The sequence below is a fragment of the Protopterus annectens genome, chromosome 2.part2, assembly GCF_019279795.1.
Source record: "Protopterus annectens isolate FY-2018-M chromosome 2.part2, PAN1.0, whole genome shotgun sequence".
NCBI lineage: Eukaryota > Metazoa > Chordata > Ceratodontiformes > Protopteridae > Protopterus > Protopterus annectens.
Genome location: NC_056730.1, coordinates 1,091,261,691 through 1,091,281,922, shown reverse-complemented (window position 1 = coordinate 1,091,281,922; position 20,232 = coordinate 1,091,261,691). Strand labels below are relative to the sequence as shown.

The 20,232-nt window shown below is 45.7% G+C and overlaps 1 protein-coding gene across 1 annotated transcript in view; it reads right to left on the bottom strand.

The window, feature by feature from the left end:
* Positions 1 to 1,756: 1,756 nt before the first annotated feature.
* The window catches only part of CKS2 (CDC28 protein kinase regulatory subunit 2), a 181,816-nt gene continuing 163,340 nt past the window's right edge, over positions 1,757 to 20,232 (bottom strand). Inside the window, exon 3 of the mRNA XM_044064310.1 lies at positions 1,757 to 2,566. Coding sequence (XP_043920245.1) covers positions 2,514 to 2,566 — 53 coding nt within the window. The 3' untranslated portion in view covers positions 1,757 to 2,513. The remainder of the gene's footprint in view (positions 2,567 to 20,232) is intronic.

Sequence of the window (20,232 nt, the reverse complement as noted above, 5' to 3'; positions counted from 1 at the left end):
TATAAGTTTAGAAGAGCAATATTTAAAATGTCCCATTTTTAGGCTTTTGTGCCACCCCATTATAGCTTTGCTCAGACATCTTGCTATAAAAGTTTGAGTGGTACTGAACAGAGCTCTGAATTATGAAAGAGAATGAATTATGAAAGAGAATGACAAAGTGGCACAAGTTAAATGTCTTTCTAAAGCATTTAATTTAGCACTATTCTATACCATAACACACTGCTTAATACAAAGACCCCATAGCAGTCATTACAAAGTTTCACTGTACAGAAATTTGCCAATTTAAAATGGCTGCATTTGGGATCATCACTATGCAATGCAATGCATACAAGATGTGCTGTTGAGAGTAGGACAGGAGGACTGATTTACCTAAACCAAAGCTCAACTAATCAAGTCTGCAAATCTGCCCAAGTGGGGCATTTTGGATCAAAAAAGTAATACACAAAAGTGACCCATTTCTCTACCAGTGTTTCAAACACCTGCATTAGAATTAGAAAAAAATACAAGACTTGCAGGAAAGCGGTTTCCAATAGTATTCCCAGCCTATGGAATTAGCTGCCACTACAAGTCTACTTTTAAGGCTGAGGACTGGATAGGTAGACACATTTACACCAAGCTTATGCAAGACCACCACTAAAAAATCCAGAAAAAGAACAGACCAAAATTTAGATAAGTGCTTTTGTTCCTATTTTATTTCAGCAAGGAACTTGACACTCCGTAACATTGTATTTATATCCCACATCAGCCAAATCACCAAAGTACTTGAGGAAACTGAAGGAATTGTAGCTTTGAGAATTAATTTAATGTTCAAAAGTAAAAATGGACAATAAAACAGCTTAAACTTGCCTATATTACTCAAAAATTGTAAACACCAAGTATTGACAGGATTTCAGTTAACTAGTTTACTACGTCTTAAGACAGACCAGCTTTAAATTTTAAGTGGCTATATTTACTTGGCTTGGGATACAAATAGTGTTGAGTTTGTTAATCTGATGAAGTTCTGTGTTGAAATAAAATCAAAGCGTTTTATCTAAATTTTGGGCTGGTCTTTGGTTTCTGGATTTTTATTAGTAGTGTTAATTGACTTGTTTTACAAGCTTATGTAAGGCACCACTCAACATGCAAAATGAGCAGTATTAAGTGCTTGACAAGGCTGGCAAGAATTTGTAAGTTTGTTCTTAATGTGTACAAGGCTAGGCATCATGTAGTCCTGTGACCACTTCACCAGGAAAGTGGTTTATGGCTGTAGCAGTACTTGATATCCAGTACAACACTGAGGGTCGTATTTTTAAGCCTTTAGGCTTAAAACACTATGGTAAGAGTGCATTCCAACATTTACTGGCTGCTGCTGTAACTGCACCTCTGCTGAATGTCACAGGTTTAGCACTGTGGCATGAACTGGCAAGTCACTGCCACCTGCAGTGAGCCTCCAATCTCACTAGGGCTCTCCCTAGAGTGAGCCAGCTGATAATCTTTATCCCACAAAAAAGCAACTAGAGAGTTCCCCTTCCAAGACATCCCTAGAGCTCATGTCCAGTTTAGAACCTAGACGACCCCCCCCCCCCAAAAAAAAAAAAAAAATCAAAAGCATGTGCCAGCAGAATGGTCTACCTCCTCTTATCTTAAAATCTGTTAAGAATCAACACAAGTTACCATACAAGATTAATCCTCTTCATAAGCAATATAGCAAACTTATTTGAATGCATGGCCTCAGCTTGAAATATAGTAACGTTAAGCAAAACCCAGTCACACTGCATCAGTTTGACACAAAACAGATTTTATTTACGCTGTGTGAATTAAACTTTAAAATAAAAAAAGTTGCAATTGTAATTTGTGGACTAAGTGCTAAGAATGGAAAAACAAAGATGCAATTATATCCAATACTAAAAATGCAAACTACTGTCCCATGTAAAGAAAATTTTAACATGCAGTGTATTATATACATAAATACAGAGCCACATAAAACTATGCAAATGTTTCAGAAGTATATACATCCAACCTGTAGATATCCTCTGCTAATGTAATTTGCTGACAAGTACAGAGGTTTGCCCATTACACTGTCACACATTGCACCCATTCATCAGCTTGTTAGAATGTTATGGAGGGTCGCGTTCTACCTGAAAGACTTCTCTGGAGACGGAGGTCTTTGCTTCTATGTTGCCGTACAAGATCTTCCAAAGCAGACATCTATGTAGCAATTCCATCCTCAAAGTGGCTAGATAAAGCAAGACTTGATCCAAATATCTCAAAACTTGTGTATCTTTTCAGAGAATGAAAACAAGCAACTACCGTAGGCACCTGCATTTTATTAGGAAAAAAATACTTATGGTCTGCTTTCTGTATTACTCAAATACATTGCAGCAGCCTAATTTTTTGCCAAATTAACTGAGCACTGCTGCTGTGAAGAATACAGCCCATGCACAAGTAAGGCTTAATTTGTACAATTCCAAGTATTCATTGAATACTACAATATATGAAGTCCAGAATAGTTCTATGAAGGATTCAAAAGAAGCTCATTTCTGGTGATCTTTTGGAAGCGGTCTTCTGAAAAGCAGAATATGTGGCTCTATAAAGAAACAAAAACAATCTTCAGTAATTGTAAATCAACCCAGTTTATGCTTCTATTCACATTTAATAATGCAGAAAGGTATTAGCCTGAAAATCTGTCACTAGGCTTTACTGCTAGGAAAATGCAAGCAGCACTGATTCTGAAACAGCCTGTCAAACAGTTGTCCTTTCTACAGTAAGTCGCACTTGTTGTAAAAGTTAGTTTCAAATTCCTCACCACATTTGTAGCCTTTGGCTGAGTCGTATCTTGCCTAGGATACAACCTGTGAGCTTTATAAAGCTCTGGTTCCCTCACATAGTCCTACACTGAAATGATTGACTGCTAATTTTCCCTTCAAGGAGCTAGCCAGAGAGTGTAGACAAGTTCAGGACTTCACCATTACACCACAAATTGGATAAGAGGATAGTAAATGCCTTAGAGAAAAAAAAAAAAAAAAAAAAAAACAGAAAATTAGAGGTTTTGTAATTTAAACTTGGTTCTTTCACCAATCACTTCTGCAGCAAAAGAACCAAACAGCGAATTTTTATCCATGAGAAATATCTCATTTGCATCCTTTTGGGAGGTTTTAAGAATGCAGACAGGTAAACCTCCCCAAAAACAGTACCAGAGGCTACAGACCTGAAAAAGGAACCCAAAAGGGAGAATCAGAAACTGAACAGGAAGGAAGATGAAAAGACAGATTAAAGACAGATTCAGAATCTTTTCAGGAAAATAAGGATAAAATCCTGAATAAAACCCTGAGCCAGACAGAGTAAACTACTCCTGTGTAAGGAAATTTGGAGGAGTACATTCTAGCAAAACAGGGAAGCCTTCCCCATTCCCTCCTCCAGGACCAAGACTGGTTCGCCCTTGGTACATCAAACTACAGTCACCCACCTATGGCTGAGTCAAATTGCTAGCCTGCTGTAACAAAAGCTATTTGCTTGACTTTGTTGCTGGAAGGACTGACCATTGTTCAGTGTTCAAGCCAAAAATCGTGCCACTCTCCCAAGGCAATAAATATTTACCAGCTTTTGCTGCTCAAGTCAAGTCACTTTTCACAAACCAAAGAGCAACTTTCTGCAAACTGACTTGGGGGAGGGGAAGGCTCATTTTAAACAGTACAATACAGTTTTGTGTAAATCTTAAAACTTTTAGTTTTAAAATAAACTTTCCTAAAGAGGAAAGTATTAAAAGATCACTGAAAAAGAAGTTATGTACCTACCATGTTCCATGTTAGTTGTCTCCTCTCGCCTTCTTTCTTGCTGGTTGGGTTTGGAGCCGATCCTCTGCCCCGACTTGGCCATCTTCTAAAGCTTGAAAGCTGTTTACTGGCTCGAGGCCTCCCTGTATCCCATGATGCCTGGCGCTAGATACCCAGATCTCGTTTGGTAAGACTAACAGCAGACAAAATAATGAAGGAATCTTAGCCCATCATACATAAACCCTACTATAGAGACTACCAGGTAGAGTGGGATAGCCAGAGAAGGCTCAGCCAGTGCAAATCCATAGAGAACTCTTCTCTGTCCACTGGGATATGGGGATGGCGAGTGGGACGCAAGAAAGAAGGCGAGTGGAGACAACTAACATGGAACGTTATGGTAGGTACATAACTTCATGTTAAGTTGTCCATCTCGCCTTCATTCTTGCTGGTTGGGACAGCGTCCCTAGCACCTAATATCCTGGGTGGCTCAATGGAACAGACTTCGGAACAGTGGAACCAAATTCAGCTCTGCTCCTGGAAACCACGTCCAACTTATAATGCGAGATGAAAGTATGAGGGTTGGCCCACGTGGCCGCTGCACAAATAGATTCCATGGGCAACCTAGCCTGAAAAGTCACAGAAGTGGCTAATGCTCTGGTGGAGTGACCTTTTGGTTTGACAGGCAATTGTTTATTCCTTAGCTGATAAAGGTGATAATAGAAGTCAGCCACCTGAATAAAGTTACTTTTGATACTGGTAGACCTTGTTTGCCCTCTGCATAAGAAAGGAAAAGCTGATCCGATTTCCTGAAGTCCTTAGTCCTATGCAAATAAAAGCGTAGCTGCCTGTGAACATCTAACTGATGCAACTTATATTCCGCCCTGTTGTAATGGTTGGGAAAAAACACAGGAAGGTCAATGGACTGATTCAGTTATTCTCAGAAGAGACGGAAGGAAGGAAGGAAGGATTAGTCCCGAGAGCAACCTTGTCCTTGTGGAACACTAGGTACGAGGGATGGATACAAAGAGCCTGAAGTTCCGAAACTCTTCTGGCTGAAGTAATTGCTACCAGAAAGTGTTTTCCAAGATAAAAACTTCAAGGGACAAGAAGCTGCAGGTTCGAAGGGGGGCAAAATTAGGGAAGCTAGAATCAAATTCAGATCCCATGGGAGTGGAGGATCTCTCACTGGGGGCCTGAGCAGAGTGGTCCCTTTGAGGAAGGCCTTACAAAGCTTATGAGACATTATATTACTTTCTGAAAGGCCAATGTGAAAATTTGAAATTGCAGCCAACTGCACTCTAATCGCAGCTGAAGCAGATCCGGCATGAAAGAGCTCTGCAAGAAATTCCAGGATGTGGTGTACAGGGGCTGAAGAGGTCTATACTCTTAGCCTCTGCCCAGGAAGAAAAACGTTTCCACTTACTACCGTAAGTTTTTCTAGTGGTCGACTTGTGCGATGATAAAATGATTTCACGCACCGATTGGGAGATATCAGGAAGCCTGGTTAGGGTTGGAAGTGGAGCAACCAAGCCGTGAGCTTGAGCGATTGTAGGGAATGATGCAGCCCGCCCGATTGATGGATCAGAAGGTCTGGAACTGGGTCCAGAGTCCAAGACTGCTAGAGAAGATGATGATGCAGGAACGGGAACCATATTTGTAGAGGCCAGTACGGGGCAATGAGGATCATTTTGCAACCCAATATGGTAGCTTTCTGCTCAGCTTGCGAATTGGGGGAAAAGGAGGGAATGCATACAGAAGTCCCTGAAGTCCCTGAGGCCAATCGTGGACTAGAGCGTCTCTGGGGGAAATTTCCTGGATGTGGAAGGAGAGAGAAGAAGTTGCTGCACTTGCTGTTGATGGGGGTGGCAAAGAGGTCGCAGCAAGGTTGTCCCCATTTGCGGAAGATTTGGTCCGCCACTACCTGATTCAGAGACCACTCGTGAGGCATGAGAATAGCTCTGCTCAGCCCGTCTGCTATGACGTTGGATCTCCCAGGGATAAGCGTTGCGGTCAGAAACCGTTGGGAAGAGATCGCCCACTGCCACAGTCTGAGTGCTTCTCGACGTAGGGGGTAGGACCTGGTTCCGCCCTGCTTGTTGATGTACCACACGACAGACATATTGTCCGTTCGAATTGCAACAGTCCCAGTAGGAAGAGTCCTGAAGAGCTTACAAAGCTAAAAGCACGGCCCTCATAGCTAAAAGCACGGCCCTCATCTCAAAGACATTTATGTGCAGATGGTACTCTAGGTTGCCAGCTGCCCTGGACTGTTCTGCCCTGATAATCCCCCCCCCCACCTGATCAGGGAGGCGTCCATGGTCACCGTAGCTACTGGGGGGGGGGGGTACAAATGGTCTGCCCAGGGGCACTGATGAGGAGACAATCCACCACACAAGGTGCTTTTTTTGCATGCTTCTGTGATAATCCCGTGAGACATGGGAAGCTGCTGGAAGGACCATTGGGTGTAAAGAAGCCAGTGGAGGATCCTCATGGGCCAGAGGGACGAGTATGATTGCTGCTGCCATGAGACCCAGGGTTTGGAGGACGAACCTGGCTTGAATGTTCTTGCATCCTAACAAGACCTGGATATGCTACCGAATGACTAACACCCTGTCTGGTGGAAGGCTGGCTAGCCTGACTTTTGTATTTAAGTTTGCGCCTATAAAGGTGATAGACTGACAGGGCGACAATGCAGATTTTTCGAAATTTATAGTGATACCTAGTCTGGAGCACGTCTGGATAGTGTAGTCTCTGGCTCGCAGAAGGTGATGCCTGGTGGTAGCAGTGAGGAACCAGTCGTCTAGATATGGAAACACCTGGAATCCTTGCAGTCTCAGGTGAGCGGTAACCACTGCCATACATTTGGTGAACACCCTGGGGGCTGTGGTGAGACCAAAGGGCAGAGCTCTGAACTGATAATGGCTGGCTCCCAGCGGGAAGCGCAGAAATCTTCTGGAGCGCCTGTCCATTTTGATGTGGTAGTACGCATCCTGAAGATCTATTGAGCACATCCAATTGTCCTGACCAAGAAAGGGTAAAATGGACTGTAGCGCGACTATCAGAAATTTCGTTCTTTGTACAGACCTGTTTAGTGTGCTGAGATCCAAAATGGGTCTCCAGTCCCCTGTCTGTTTTGGTACCAAAAAGAACCTTGAGTAAATTCCGGATCCTTGCTGGTCTGGCTGGGACTTGCTGGATGGCCCTTTTTCTTAGCAGTTTACTTTCTGAACTGCTTGATCCCTTAGATTGGGTGGAACATCTGGAAGGGACTTGTTTGACAAGAAGGGATCTCGAACAAAGGGAATTCTGTAGCCTCTGGATATAACAGACTGTACCCAATGTCTTGCCAGGCTCTTGGGAACAGTGATAATCTTCCCCCGACTCCCTCCAGAGGTGGGCAGCCGGGCAACACTTCAGGGATGTTGAAAAGGCTTGTCAGAGAAAGATTCTCTGCTGCCCTGGTTTTGCTGACCCCCTCTGCCCCGAGGGCGGCGTCTGTTATTGTCCCCTCCTCTGCCCCTGGAGGGAAACTCACCACGTGTGTCCGGCAAGGCTCCTTGGGATTTCCAGAACCACATATTTCCACTCTTCTGACCCTTGGGATATGGTCTGGAAGGAGTGGAAAAACAGACTCCTACAGCAGAGAGAGTCTTGCCTTCCTGCGCACACCTGGTAAGGGTGTCCACCTGTGATCCAAAGAGAGAGAGGAATCAAAGGGATGTTGGTGAAAAACCCTCTGAAAGGTTCCGCAAAGTTACAAAACCGCATCCAAGCGCGTCTCTTTAGAGCGACGCCTATGCCTGTGTCTCTACTCGCACCATCGGCTGCTTAAGAAATGAGCCTCATGGAGGAGTTCACCAATTAAGAGTCGCCAGCTGGGAGGCAACCTTGGCCTGGGACCCCTCAGCTAATGGATCTTGGACGGCATCTCCAAGCTCTTTAAGGAGATCCCTCTGTAGACTGGTAAAGTGGCGCAAATTCAGACCTCATGCAGAAAGTCGCTGAAGAAAACATCTGCTTCCCATATTTGTCAATCGTCCTAGACTCCTTGTTAGGGGGATGGACAGATGAAGTTCCAGCCATCTCCTTCTTTGTGGCCGCCGCTACCACCATGGCATCAACAAGGACACCTTTGGTCAAAAACTGTTTGTCCTGTGGTGCAGTTATGAATTTAGCAGGTCTTCTGGGGGTCGGTTCCACTGTGTCCGGAGCAGACCACGCCTTCTGAGCCACCACAAACATCAGTGGGTCGGAAAGGCGGAGACACCCAGGAGGTGGAAGGTCGGGATCCAAACGCGTCCAAGAATACAGACTCATCCTCGGAAGGGCTTAGGGCAGTCCAGTTCCCCCTCTGCCTAAGCATTTCAAGGATGTCCGAGAAGGAGACAACTTCAGAGGGGGATCTCGGGGACCCTTCGGAATCCTCAAGTTGGTATCTGATGCGACAGAGTCAGGGGAGTCAACATGCTTCCTCTTACATTTCCCCTTACGAGGTGGCTCCTTACGAGGTGGCTCCACTGAATGATCAGGGGAGGCCTCTGAAGAGGAAGATGCACCCAAAGGGGTGTCCTGGGGCGCTGGATCCCCCAAGTTTGGGGTCTGGAAGAGAGGCAGAGGCTGACGCAGACACCATAGGGGGAGGAGCAGATGGGGTTGATCGGGGGACTGACTCCGGGGCCAGTACACTCATCACCTCAAAGGCGTCCCTACCCGAACGCAGAGAGGGCTTCCGTTCCGAAGAAATCAGAATCCCTCTCCGCACCGAGGGGGAAGGCTCCGAGGCTGATGTGGGAGCCTAGCTCACCCGAGCCGAAGCCCCGAGGGGGAGAGTTGAGTCGGACAAGGGAACGATGCCACTCACCCCCTCGGAGCAGACAAGGAAGTCCCGGCACCCAGATCCTTCCAGGGACGGAACCATGGAAGGAATCCGAGCAGACGACGGAACCAAAGGAGATTGCATCGGAGCCAATGGTTCCACGACTCGAACCCCAACGAACTCCTGCTCAGAGCTCAAAGGGTGAGTCGGAGGAGGAATATCTGCAGACGTGGACAGAGCAGACACCTGACGAGGGGGGCTGGACAACATTTTAGCTAGGGCCTGCGATTTTCACAGTCTGACCACTCTTTCCAAGTCATGGTCTGAAAGTCTTGAGGACAGAGAAGAGTGGGATGAGCGATGACTATGCTCCAATTGGAGCAGAGGTGATCTCGGAGCCGAGCGTATCTACTCCAGAGAAGGAGACCTAGATCTTTTTCGACTCTCAGACGGCTCCGAGGAATGTGTCTGAGCCGACTGGGAGGGAGGAGCATCGGTTCCAGCCAGAGCCGAGATGGATGGTACAGGTTCACCCAGTGATGGCTCCGAACTGGGAGCCGAAGGTTTAGGTGACCTGGATGATTTCACGGGCTGAGCCTTAGCCGGTGAATCTTGAGGCTTAAGCCGACTGGGAGGGAGGAGCATCGGTTCCAGCCAGAGCCGAGATGGATGGTACAGGTTCACCCAGTGATGGCTCCGAACTGGGAGCCGAAGGTTTAGGTGGCCTGGATGATTTCACGGGCTGAGCCTTAGCCGGTGAATCTTGAGGCTTAAGTAGACTCCTCAGGATCAACTTATTTTTGCGCTTCTACAGGACTCTTGGACTGAATGCATGGCAAATCGAGCAAGAGTCCTGCAGGTGCACGGCGCCCAGACAATAAACACAAGAAGTGTGACCATCTGTCAGAGACATCTTTTGACAGCATGAGTCACACTTCTTGAATCCGGACGGCTTAGGATCCTTGGACATTCTGAAAGAAACCAAGGAACAAGGAAAACACATACACCAAAGGGTTACGGTAACTAACCACAAAGATATACACTACAGATACCACAACCAAAACTACAAGAACGGTTACATCTGCACTACTACAACCAACAAACTATAGATAACTAAACTAGCTAACAGTGATAATAAAAGAAAGGAGATAGAGAGAAAAAGGTTATCCTCTAAAGGTTATCCTCTACCTTAAACAGAAAACCTTTCAGAGGTAAGGAATGAAAGAGGAAGGGGAAAACTCTCTTAATTAAAATGAGTTTCTGAGGGGAAGAGACAAGGATTCAGATACGAGAATACTACAATACAAAAGATTTACCCAAATGAAAATTTCTACACTAAAACTAAGTTTTATGACAGAAAAAAGATAAAGTTTTATACGACCTGAGCCAGTAGAACAACCTCGCAGCAGAAGCGGCAAACAAGATCTGGGTATTTAGCGCCAGGCATCATGGGATATGGGGAGGCCTCGAGCCAGTAAACAGCTCTCGAGCTTTAGAAGATGGCAGACCCAACCAGCAAGAATGAAGGCGAGATAGACAACTTAACATTAGAAGGTTCCCCCCCTGCCCCCCAAGGGAACTTATTAAATCAGCCCAAAGGAACAGCACAAGCAGATTGTCTATCCTCAAAATCCTCAGCAGTACTCCTCTTTGGTGGCTGTAAAGATTTGAAGGGCTTGGCACCCAAACTTGTCTTTTAGCTCAAGCTGCCCAACAGTCAGGACACAGAGGGTGCCCTGCAGCTTTGGGAGCAGATGGTTGTATCCTTGGCAGGATATAAAATCAATATAGTTGAGGTTACTGCAGCAGTGACCAATAAGCACATCTACCTTTTCCCAGATGAAGCAACTATAAGGCAGCCTAAAGAACACAATCCTGTGTGATGGAATTAAGGATTTTTGAATATTTATCTGGAAGCCCAGATTGGCAAGGGGTGACAGTACCCATGAACTGATGTCCTTTTCATTCATTCAACTAGGTACCTGATCCGACCTTGGACCAGACTCTGCCACATTTAAAAAGCGTGATCCAACTCATGAGCCCCTACCTCTACCCATAATGCCCCAGTCAGCCTGCTATACCTCAGATCTCATTTGCTGTCATATCGCTACAGAGACAGATCAGTCTCAAACAGCTTTTCAGTGTTCTATCTTGCTGCAAGTCTCACCCCCCCCCCGAATCTCCTACCTTACAATCTTACTTCTTTCACCCGCCTCCCTCAGTTGCTAGATTTTCCAATTTCTTTATCTTGAGATATTCTTTAGCTTTCGGTACCACTGTTGGTACTTTTTAATGCCTTTTCTTCCATTCTACTCTCTAGAGGGTATTCTCTTCCCTACCATCACTGGTAGTTAAAGCATTAAAATACCTTCCTTTTTTTCTTAGTTGTGATGAATTGCACTATGGCTAAGAAACAGGCTTCAAAAAATTTTACCACAAAACTCAGAAGAGGAATGCTGAGCAACATACTCTAGGGTCAGCTTTTTGAATTATGGTACTTACAGTTTGAGAAAGGAATGATCTAGAACTGGTATCCTGGAAAGCTCTAATACCAAAAACAGAAGCCTTCCCCACTTTAGTCCAAAAGCACAGATTACATGAATCCTAAGGTGAGGATGCGTTAGGAAATAGCTGGATGGTATGGTAAAAGTAAAGGCACAACATACAAAAAATAAAGGCACAATACACAAAAAGATGCTTACAACCTACAGAACCAGGTGAACAGAGAATCCTATCATTCAGCAAGATGTTATTCAAACATTCAACATGTAGAGTCTGCTCACAAATATACCATGGTCATAAGTTATCAATGCAGCAGAAATTCATCCTATGACAGCACACCTGTGCAAGGTACTTGCATAAAGATTATCCTGTGATAGTTTCCATGCTAGGAACAATGCAGGGCTCAGACCTTTAGAAGCTGACAAAGGCAGTACAAACTCCCATTTGTCAAGTGGGTAGGGATCTCACTGGACCAATTTCAGTCTCAGCCTGGGAGTAAATAGGTACATATTGTATACAAAAATGTATATAACGCAGATATACATTGTTTCAAAGAGAATAAGTTGGCTTTAGAGTAGACAACAGATATAAAACATAATATACAAAATGATTGGTAAAGTATATACACGCATTATACAGTGGAGAGAGTTGGCGGGCTGAAAAAAAATCAATCACTATGAAAAGTAGAGTCAGAGTAATGCAGGAAGAGGTTAAGCTGTATGACCAGAAAGCAGTTGAATTCTCCTAGAGTCTAGTAATGTGCTTTTAGTTCCAATTGGAAAATGGGGCAAGAGGTTCTCACAGTTTGGATTAACCCAGAATAGCAAGATTTGTACGTTATCCCAAATATACCACTCCACTTGTTTCTTCAAGCAAAGGTACCTCGCATGGAAGGCAAGATCAGTGCCAAGACAAAAATCTGCAAAAAAATTACTGAAACATTCAATAGAAATTTGCAAATAGTATGGAGGGAGGGATGAGTACAATAGTGTCAAGTACTTGCTGTAGATGCTTCATCCTTGATGCATTACTAACTCAGATTCCTGGTTACAGAAGATCAAACGCCCCCACCCAACTTCCAGAGAGTCCTTCTCCCTAACCCAACAGACACCCCCTAACTCAGGAGTCCATGATATGGAGAAGTGTCTGCTAGGAGTCTTCTGATCTTCCTCCTGGCAAACTGACAAAAATGGGTATGAAGTAGAACCCATCCTGGAAAATTCAGCCTCTCCCCAAGAGTTAAACAAAAAGGCCCCCAAACTGCTTTATGCTATTGCAAAATCCTAGAAAGAAAAAAGTGTCTGATCTGTGGGTAGGGGAGTGGTGGCAAAGGGCAATTACAGTACGCAGTCTAACCCATCTATACAAGGGTATGGTGAGGGAATTAGTACTGCATCAGTAGACCGTTAAGTGCAATAGGTTTTGTTAATACCCATACTGATTCTGGAAAAGTCAGAGCGCTTACAAGCCAGAATGGCTGCAACTTCTCCTGTGGCACTGGCAGTTGATATGATTCACTCAGCTTGTGTATTTAAATGCTCAAATACAGCAATGACGTACTTGTACAGCTACTAGTCTATTCCAGAGCTAGTAAAAATGGCTTCACCCACAGTTGTGATCTATATATTTACACTAAGAATACTCCCATCACTTTCATAAGTGAGAATTCTGCTCTGGCAGGACTGCACAGGTTACTCAGAGAAGTGCATGAAAAAATAAGTTGCGTACTCACCATAACATTCCTGAATGACTGGGGGATGGCGGGCGGGTAACCCGGACTGCAACAGTGAATACACTCAAACATCTACATTTATGGTAAGTGTACACAACTGTACTATGTTCTTCATGTTTCACTGCTGCAGTCATTACATTTGGGTAGAATCCCAAAGCTATGGATGGGAGGATGGAACTAAATAGCATTAGGAGCGGATATAAGGCCCTGCACAACTGCAGTGGCAAAGCCTGCCTTGGATTTGAAGAGGCAAATGATAATGCTTTGTGAATGTATTAACAGAACTCCAAGTAGCAGCTTCTAGAATGTCTTTGGTTGGAACTCCTCTGAGAAAGGCTGCTGAGGTAGAGGCAGCCCTGGTGGAATGTGACCAGATTCCCTTGGGCACAGGTTTACCATGGTGCAAGTAGCAGAAACGAATGCAGTGGCTTGAAATAGTCTGCTTTGATATAACCTTTCCCTCTGATCCTGAAGCAAATGCCACCAGTAGTTGCTCAGATATTAAGAGATTTGGTCCTGTTTAAGTAGAATCTTAGTTTCCAATGAATGCAGAATCCGCTCCCCCTTGTTCTGCGGATTTGGGTAAACTGTTGGAAGGTAAATAGTTTGGTTAAGAGCCACAGTGGATACCACCTTGGGCATAAAAGGAAGGATTGGTCCTGAGGGACACCCTGTCCGGGTAAAATTCAATAAAAAAGGCTCCACAGTCATGAGAGCCTGTAGTTCTGAAACCCTTCTTGCTGAAGTGATTGCCAAAAGGAAAGCTGTTTTCCAAGATAAAAAATTTATATCCGCAGTAGCTGCTGGTTCAAAATGAGGCAGGGCGAGTTTTTCCAGCACAAAATTGAGGTCCCATGCAGGAACTGGTGATATGCTGGGAGGCCTTAAATTTTTGGCCCCTCTAAGATACTGTTTTAGCAGAGGATGAGAAAAGATGGGAGGCTCCGTGTTGTAATGAGCCTATATGGCAGAGGCATGGATTTTTATTGAAGAAAAAGATAGGCCCTTGTCAAGCATCTCAGTCAAGTATTGTAAAATCTGAAGGATATTTGGTTTTGCTGTGTCCATTCCTTGTGCTTGGTTCCAAGCACAGAATCTCTTCCATTATCAGCATAAGATTTTCTAGTACTAGGCCTTCTGGTTTCCAAAATGACATCCATCACAGATTTACTGATAGGTGGTGTTTGAATAATTAAATGATCAGCCATATTGCAAGGTTCAGAGTTTGGAGCTGAGTGTGCAGAATTTGACTGTCTTGCAGAGACAGTAGAGGAGTTATCTGAGGCAAGTACCAATGAGGGAGTTGAGACATATTCCTTATAATTGGGTACCAGTGCTGGCGAGGCCAGTACAGAGCAATTAGGATCATTTTTGTTTTTTCCTGTCTGACTTTTAGTAAGACCTTGGAGAGAAGAGGCAGAGGGGAAAGGCATAGACTGATGGAAGGATAGGGCATCCACTTTCCATGCTTGTCTGCGAGAAGTCCCTGTGCAGAATTTGACCAGTTGATAATTTTTTGGGAAGAGGCAAATAGATCTATGTCTGGGATCCCCCATTTCTGTGTTACCATGCTGAAGATTTGTGGATCCAGTTTCCACTCGTGTGGGTCCGTAAGATTTCGGCTTAGGTAGTCTGCCAGAGTATTTTGTTTTCCTGGCAGGAATTGAGCTTGAAGATGTACTTGGTAAGTCAAGGCTGTGTTCCACAATGCCATGGCTAGTCTGCAAAGAGGGTAGGAATGTGTACTCCCCTGCTTCTTTATGTACCACATAACCGGGGTGTTGTCCGCCTTTATCAGTAGTTGTCCAGAATGAAGTAAGTCCTTGAAGGCTGTCAGAACATTCTGAACAGTAGCATCTCTTTCTGGTTGATATGCAGATGCATTTCTTTTGGGCTCCATATGCCCTGAATGCATCTCCCCGCCAGGTGGGCCCCCCCAAGCGTAGTCTGATGCGTCTGTAGTTAGGGTTTGGGTGGCAGGGGGTAGAGTGAATGACAGTACCTTGTTTTGGTGACATGTCTCTGCCCACCAAGGAAAATCCTGTTGTAGGCAGGGAATGAGAGGAATCAGTTTCCAGACTGTGACAATGTTGACTCCATAAACTTTTTAGGTACCACTGAAGTTTCCTCATATGCAGTCTTGCATATGGAATTAGTAGAATGCAGGCTGCCATGAGCCCCAAAGCCTGCAGAATTTTGTCTTACAGATAAACTGGGTTTTTGTTGCCATCTGTTTGAAGTATGTTGTCAGTTGCCTTTGTCTGGCGTAAGGTAAGCCATCTGGGCAGTTGTATTCAAGCTTGCACCCAGGAATGTAATTATTTGAGAGGGTACCAGTTGTGATTTCTTTTCGTTTACAGTGTACCCTAGGCATGTTAGAAGCCTTTTTACAAACGCCAGATGCTGAAGAAGAATGTCCTTGTTCTCTGCTTGAATGAGACAGTCGTCCAGGTAAGGATAAATTTGTATGCTTCTTTGTCTGCAAAATGCAATTACTGGTGCCAGGCACTTTGTAAAGACCCTGGGCACAGTAAATAAGCCAAAGGAGCGAATTGGTAATGCAAAAATACTGCCTTGAAGCGGAGGTATCTTGTGCACGATTCCCTTATTGGGATATGCAGGTATGCCTCTTAAGCCTAGAGTCAGTAACCAAGCATTCCTGCCCAGCATAGGCAGTAGCTGTTGTAAAGCCAGCATTTTGAATTTTGGAATGTCTAGGAACGTGTTAAAAATTGATAAGTCCAGTATTGGACGCCAGGCATGGTCTTTTCTGGGTACCAGGAACAGTTTTGAATAAAAACTGTATCCTTTTTCCAGCTCTGGTACTGGCTGAATAGCCCCCATATCCATGAGGGACGCAACTTGTTTCTGAGCCTCTGCCCATTGATTTTGTGGCAGATCTGGACAACCATTTGGAATTGGCAAAGTATGGAAATGAAATCTGTACCCCCTGGGATACTGTTGAATACCCACTTGTCCTGGGTAATTAACTGCCAGTTTTGAGCATGAAGTGCTAATTTCCCCCCCAAGGGGCTGCCAAAAGATAAGTGCTTGTGAAGGTAGAGGGAAGTCATTGAGACTGCTTACTGTAGGGTTGTGCTTAGTTTCCTCCAGATTTGGAGGTGGAGGCACCCCATTGCTTTGACCTGTAAGAACCCTGTGATTGGTATCTAGAGCCTTTTCAGCGCGTGGATTTGTCTTGAGAGGCTCTGTTGGACACAGGAAAGGACTACTTTTTAGTAGGCCAGTGCCTACTGAACCTGGGTGGCTGCACTTGTAAGAAATATTTTACAGTTTGCATAGATTTAGCTTTGTCTTCCATTTTCTTTAAAACCTCTTCTGCCTTATTACCAAACAGAGTATCATGCTGTAAAGGGGCATCCAACAATTTAGCTTTAACATGATCAGGCATATTTTGCTCCTTGAGCCAGGCATGCCTTCTAATCACAGATCTAGTAACTGCGGCCCTGCAAGAGGCCTCCAAGGAATCAAAACTTTTAGTTATGTACTTACCATAACTTCGGATGTATGGGATCCATCTCGCCTACATTCATAACTGATGGGTTCGGAGCCGATCAGCTCCGACTCGGCCACTATATAGTAGAACAAAGTCTCTAATTGGCTGGGCTACCCCTTATCCCAGAATGCACCACACCTGCTTCCCCAGATCTTGTTTGTTCGCTTTCATACCTACATCCAGACACAGAGACATATCAGCAACTGTAACAAACTAAAGTCCTTCAAGAGAAAAACTCAGTAAATAGCAACATTCCCTCTAAATCCAATGGGAAGGGGGAAGGAGGCAGTGCGATATGAATGTAGGCGAGATGGATCCCATACATCCGAAGTTATGGTAAGTACATAACAAAGATGTAATGGGATCCTAGCTCGCCTACATTCATAACTGATGGGACAGCATCCCTAGCACCTAAATCCCGGGTGGCTCATTGGAAAACACTCCTGAGAACTGTGGAACCAAAGGAAGCTCTTCCCCGAGAAGCCACATCTATCTTGTAATGAGAAATGAAGGTGTGTGGAGAAGTCCAGGTAGCGGCCGCACTGATATCATCTATCGATAATTTGGAGTGGAATGCTACAGAAGTAGCCATTGCCCTGGTAGAATGAGCCCCGACTGGGAAAGGTAGCTCTTTGCCGGACCGTGAATAAATGAAGGAGATGCAATCTTTAATCCATTTGGCTATGGTGGTTTTAGCCACCGGTTGACCCAACCTATTTTCCGCAAAGGACACAAACAGCTGATTTGACTTTCGTGTCTGATTGGTCCTACTTAAATAAAAAGGCAGTTGTCTGTGAACATCCAACTGATGGAAAATATTCTGCGCTATTGGAGAATTTGGGAAAAAACACAGGGAGCTCCAAGGATTGTTGAATGCATAAGGGGGATGCTACCTTGGGCAAGAAAGAGGGATTTAACTTGAGGGACACACTGTCTTTGTGAAAGGTCAAATAAGGAGGATTAGAAGAGAGCCTGAAGCTCTGAGACCCGCTTGGCAGAGGTTATTGCCACCAAAAAGGCGGTTTTCCAAGATAGAAATTTTATATCACAAGTAGCTGCTGGTTCAAAGGGGCGGGCAGTTAAAGAAGCTAAAACCATATTCAGGTCCCAAGGGGGCACAGGATGGGCTATTGGTGGCCGAAGGAGCCACGCTCCTTTAAGGAAAGATTTGCAAAGCCTGTTTGCCATTAAGGAAGGCTCAAAGGAGACATGAAAATTAGAGATAGCCGCCAGTTGGACTTTAATTGTGGAAAATGAAGAGCCCAAATAAAACAAAGAAGCCAGGAATTCTAAAACCTGAGGTACTGGGGCGGTAAGGGGATCTATACCTCGTTGCTGGGCCCAGAGAGCAAACTTCTTCCACTTGCTGGAATACAGTTTAATAGTGGAAGGTTTGTGAATACAGTTTAATAGTGGAAGGTTTGTGAGAAGAGGACAAAATGTGGATGACGTCTGGAGAAAAAAAAAAAAAAAAAAAAAAAAAAAAAAGAGTCATCTCTGACTAAGGTTGGAAGTGGGAGTAACCAAGCGGCCAACCTCAAGGACCTGAGGGATGGGCGAGACTGTCCCAACTGATGAATCAACAGGTCGGGCACCAGGTCCAGAAACCATGGGCCCTCCACCGCATACCTCAGAAGAAGGGGAACCAAACCGGACGAGGACAGTGTGGAGCGATCAAAATCATGTCGCTTCCTAGATAAATCGCCTTTTGTATCACCTTCGGGAGAAGGGGAACGGGAGGGAAGGCGTAAAGTAGACCGGGGGGGCCAGCTGTGAGCTAGAGCGTCCCTGGGAATCTGCCCTTGAGAGGGAGTCAGAGTGAAGAACTCCCTGCATTTCGCATTGTGAGGGCTGGCGAACAAGTCGCAACAAGGGAGGCCCCACTTGGCGAAGAAGTTTGCAGCCACCCTGTCGTTGAGGGACCACTCGTGGGGCAACAGGAGAGTCCTGCTCAGCCTGTCTGCAATCACATTGGATTTCCCCGGAATGTGCGTTGCCACTAGGAAACGCTGGGTAGAAATCGCCCAATGCCACACTCTCATGGCCTCTCGGCAAAGAGGGTAGGACCTGGTTCAAAGAGGGTAGGACCTGGTTCCACCTTGCTTGTTTATGTACCAGACTACTGACATGTTGTCGGATAGGATCGCAATAGTACCCCGGGGAAGAGCATGATGAAGTGCTTGCAACACCAGTAGCACCGCTCTCATTTCCAGGATATTGATATGTAAGTGCGTTTCGTGAGCCTGCCACGTGCCTTGGACAGACCTGTCCAGATAATGACCCCCCCACCCTATCTGGGAGGCGTCCGTGGTCACCGTGGCGACAGGAGGCTGAAGGGCAAAGGGTCGCCCCTGGTCCAGGTTGGACCGAAGCAGCCACCAACGTAGGTACCCGACGGCAAATTTCGGTAATCTGGACCAAATGGTTCAAGGGAAGTTCCTGAAAGGACCATTGAACCGACAGTAGCCATTGCAGCACCCGCATGTGCAGCCTGGCTAAGGGGACTAGAAGAATAGTAGAGGCCATCGTGCCCAATAACTGCAGAATCAGTCTGGCCTGAACTCGTGATCTGTGTAACAAGGTTTGAACCCGAGACTGCAGGACCTGAATCCTTTCTACCGGCAAGAATGCCCGCATTCTTCTTGTGTCTAACTCTGCACCTATAAAGGTAATACGCAGAGATGGCTGCAGCACAGATTTTCCCCAATTGAACGAGATTCCTAGTGAATGACCCAAACTGACTGTGGTCATAAGCGCCCGAACTAATAGATGCTTGGAGGTGGCAGTAAGGAGCCAGTCATCTAGATAGGGAAACACTTGGAATCCTAGACTTCTCAAGTGAGCTGTCACTACTGCCAGACACTTGGTGAACACCCTGGGGGCTGTGGTGAGACCAAAGGGCAGTGCTCGGAACTGGAAATGACTGGTTCCCAGGCGGAAGCGTAAATGACTCCTGGACTCTTGACTTATCAGAATGAAATAGTAAGCGTCCTTGAGGTCTATGGAGCACATCCAGACATCCTTCTCCAATAACAGGAGAATGGACTGAAGGGTGACCATTTTTACAAAGCGATTCAATGATCTGAGGTCCAAAATGGGCCTCAAGTCCCCTGTCTTTTTTGGCACCAAAGTTCCTGATCTGATCTGGTCGGCGGGGACAGGCTGGATGACTCCTTTTCTTAGCAGCTTTGAAACCTCGACCGCTGCTTGATCCCGCTGACTGGGTGGCACATCCGGGATTTTCCTGATAGGAAGAGGGGGGATCTTGATGAAAGGGATGAGATAGCCTCCGGTTATGGTTCGGAGCACCCACTGATCCTTGGTGATGATTCCCAAGCCTGTGGGTGTTCCGCAAAACGACCCCCGACTGGCTCCGGAGATGCGCAGTCGGGCCACGTCTCAGGGACGGGGAGTGTAGGATGGACCACGAAAGGAATCGCGGTCTCCAGAGTTACGGGGGCCTCTGCCGCCTCTGGGGCGGCGTCTTCCTGAATCCCCCCCTGCCTCTAGAGGGGGGATCACTCGGTGGAGTAGGGAAAGACCTTGGAGATTTCCTGAACCACATTTTCCCTCCTCTCTGGGCCTTGGGGTAAGGTCTAGAGGGAGTGGAAAAACGGGCCCCCACGGCAGTCAAGGTCTTGCCCTCCTGCTCGCACCGAGTCAGTGTGTCCTTCACCTTGGGTCCAAACAGGGAGGACCCATCAAAGGGGGCGTCGGTGAAGGAAGACTTAAAAGCCTCCGCAAAGGGACACAAGCGTAACCAGGCGTGTCTAAGAGCCACGCCCGTTCCCGCTGCTCTACTCGCCCCTTCGGCTGCATATGAGATGAGCCTCATGGACGAGTTGACTATCGAAGATAGGGTAGTCATCTGGGTGCCAACAGTTTGGGCTAACTCCTCAGGAAGATTACCCAT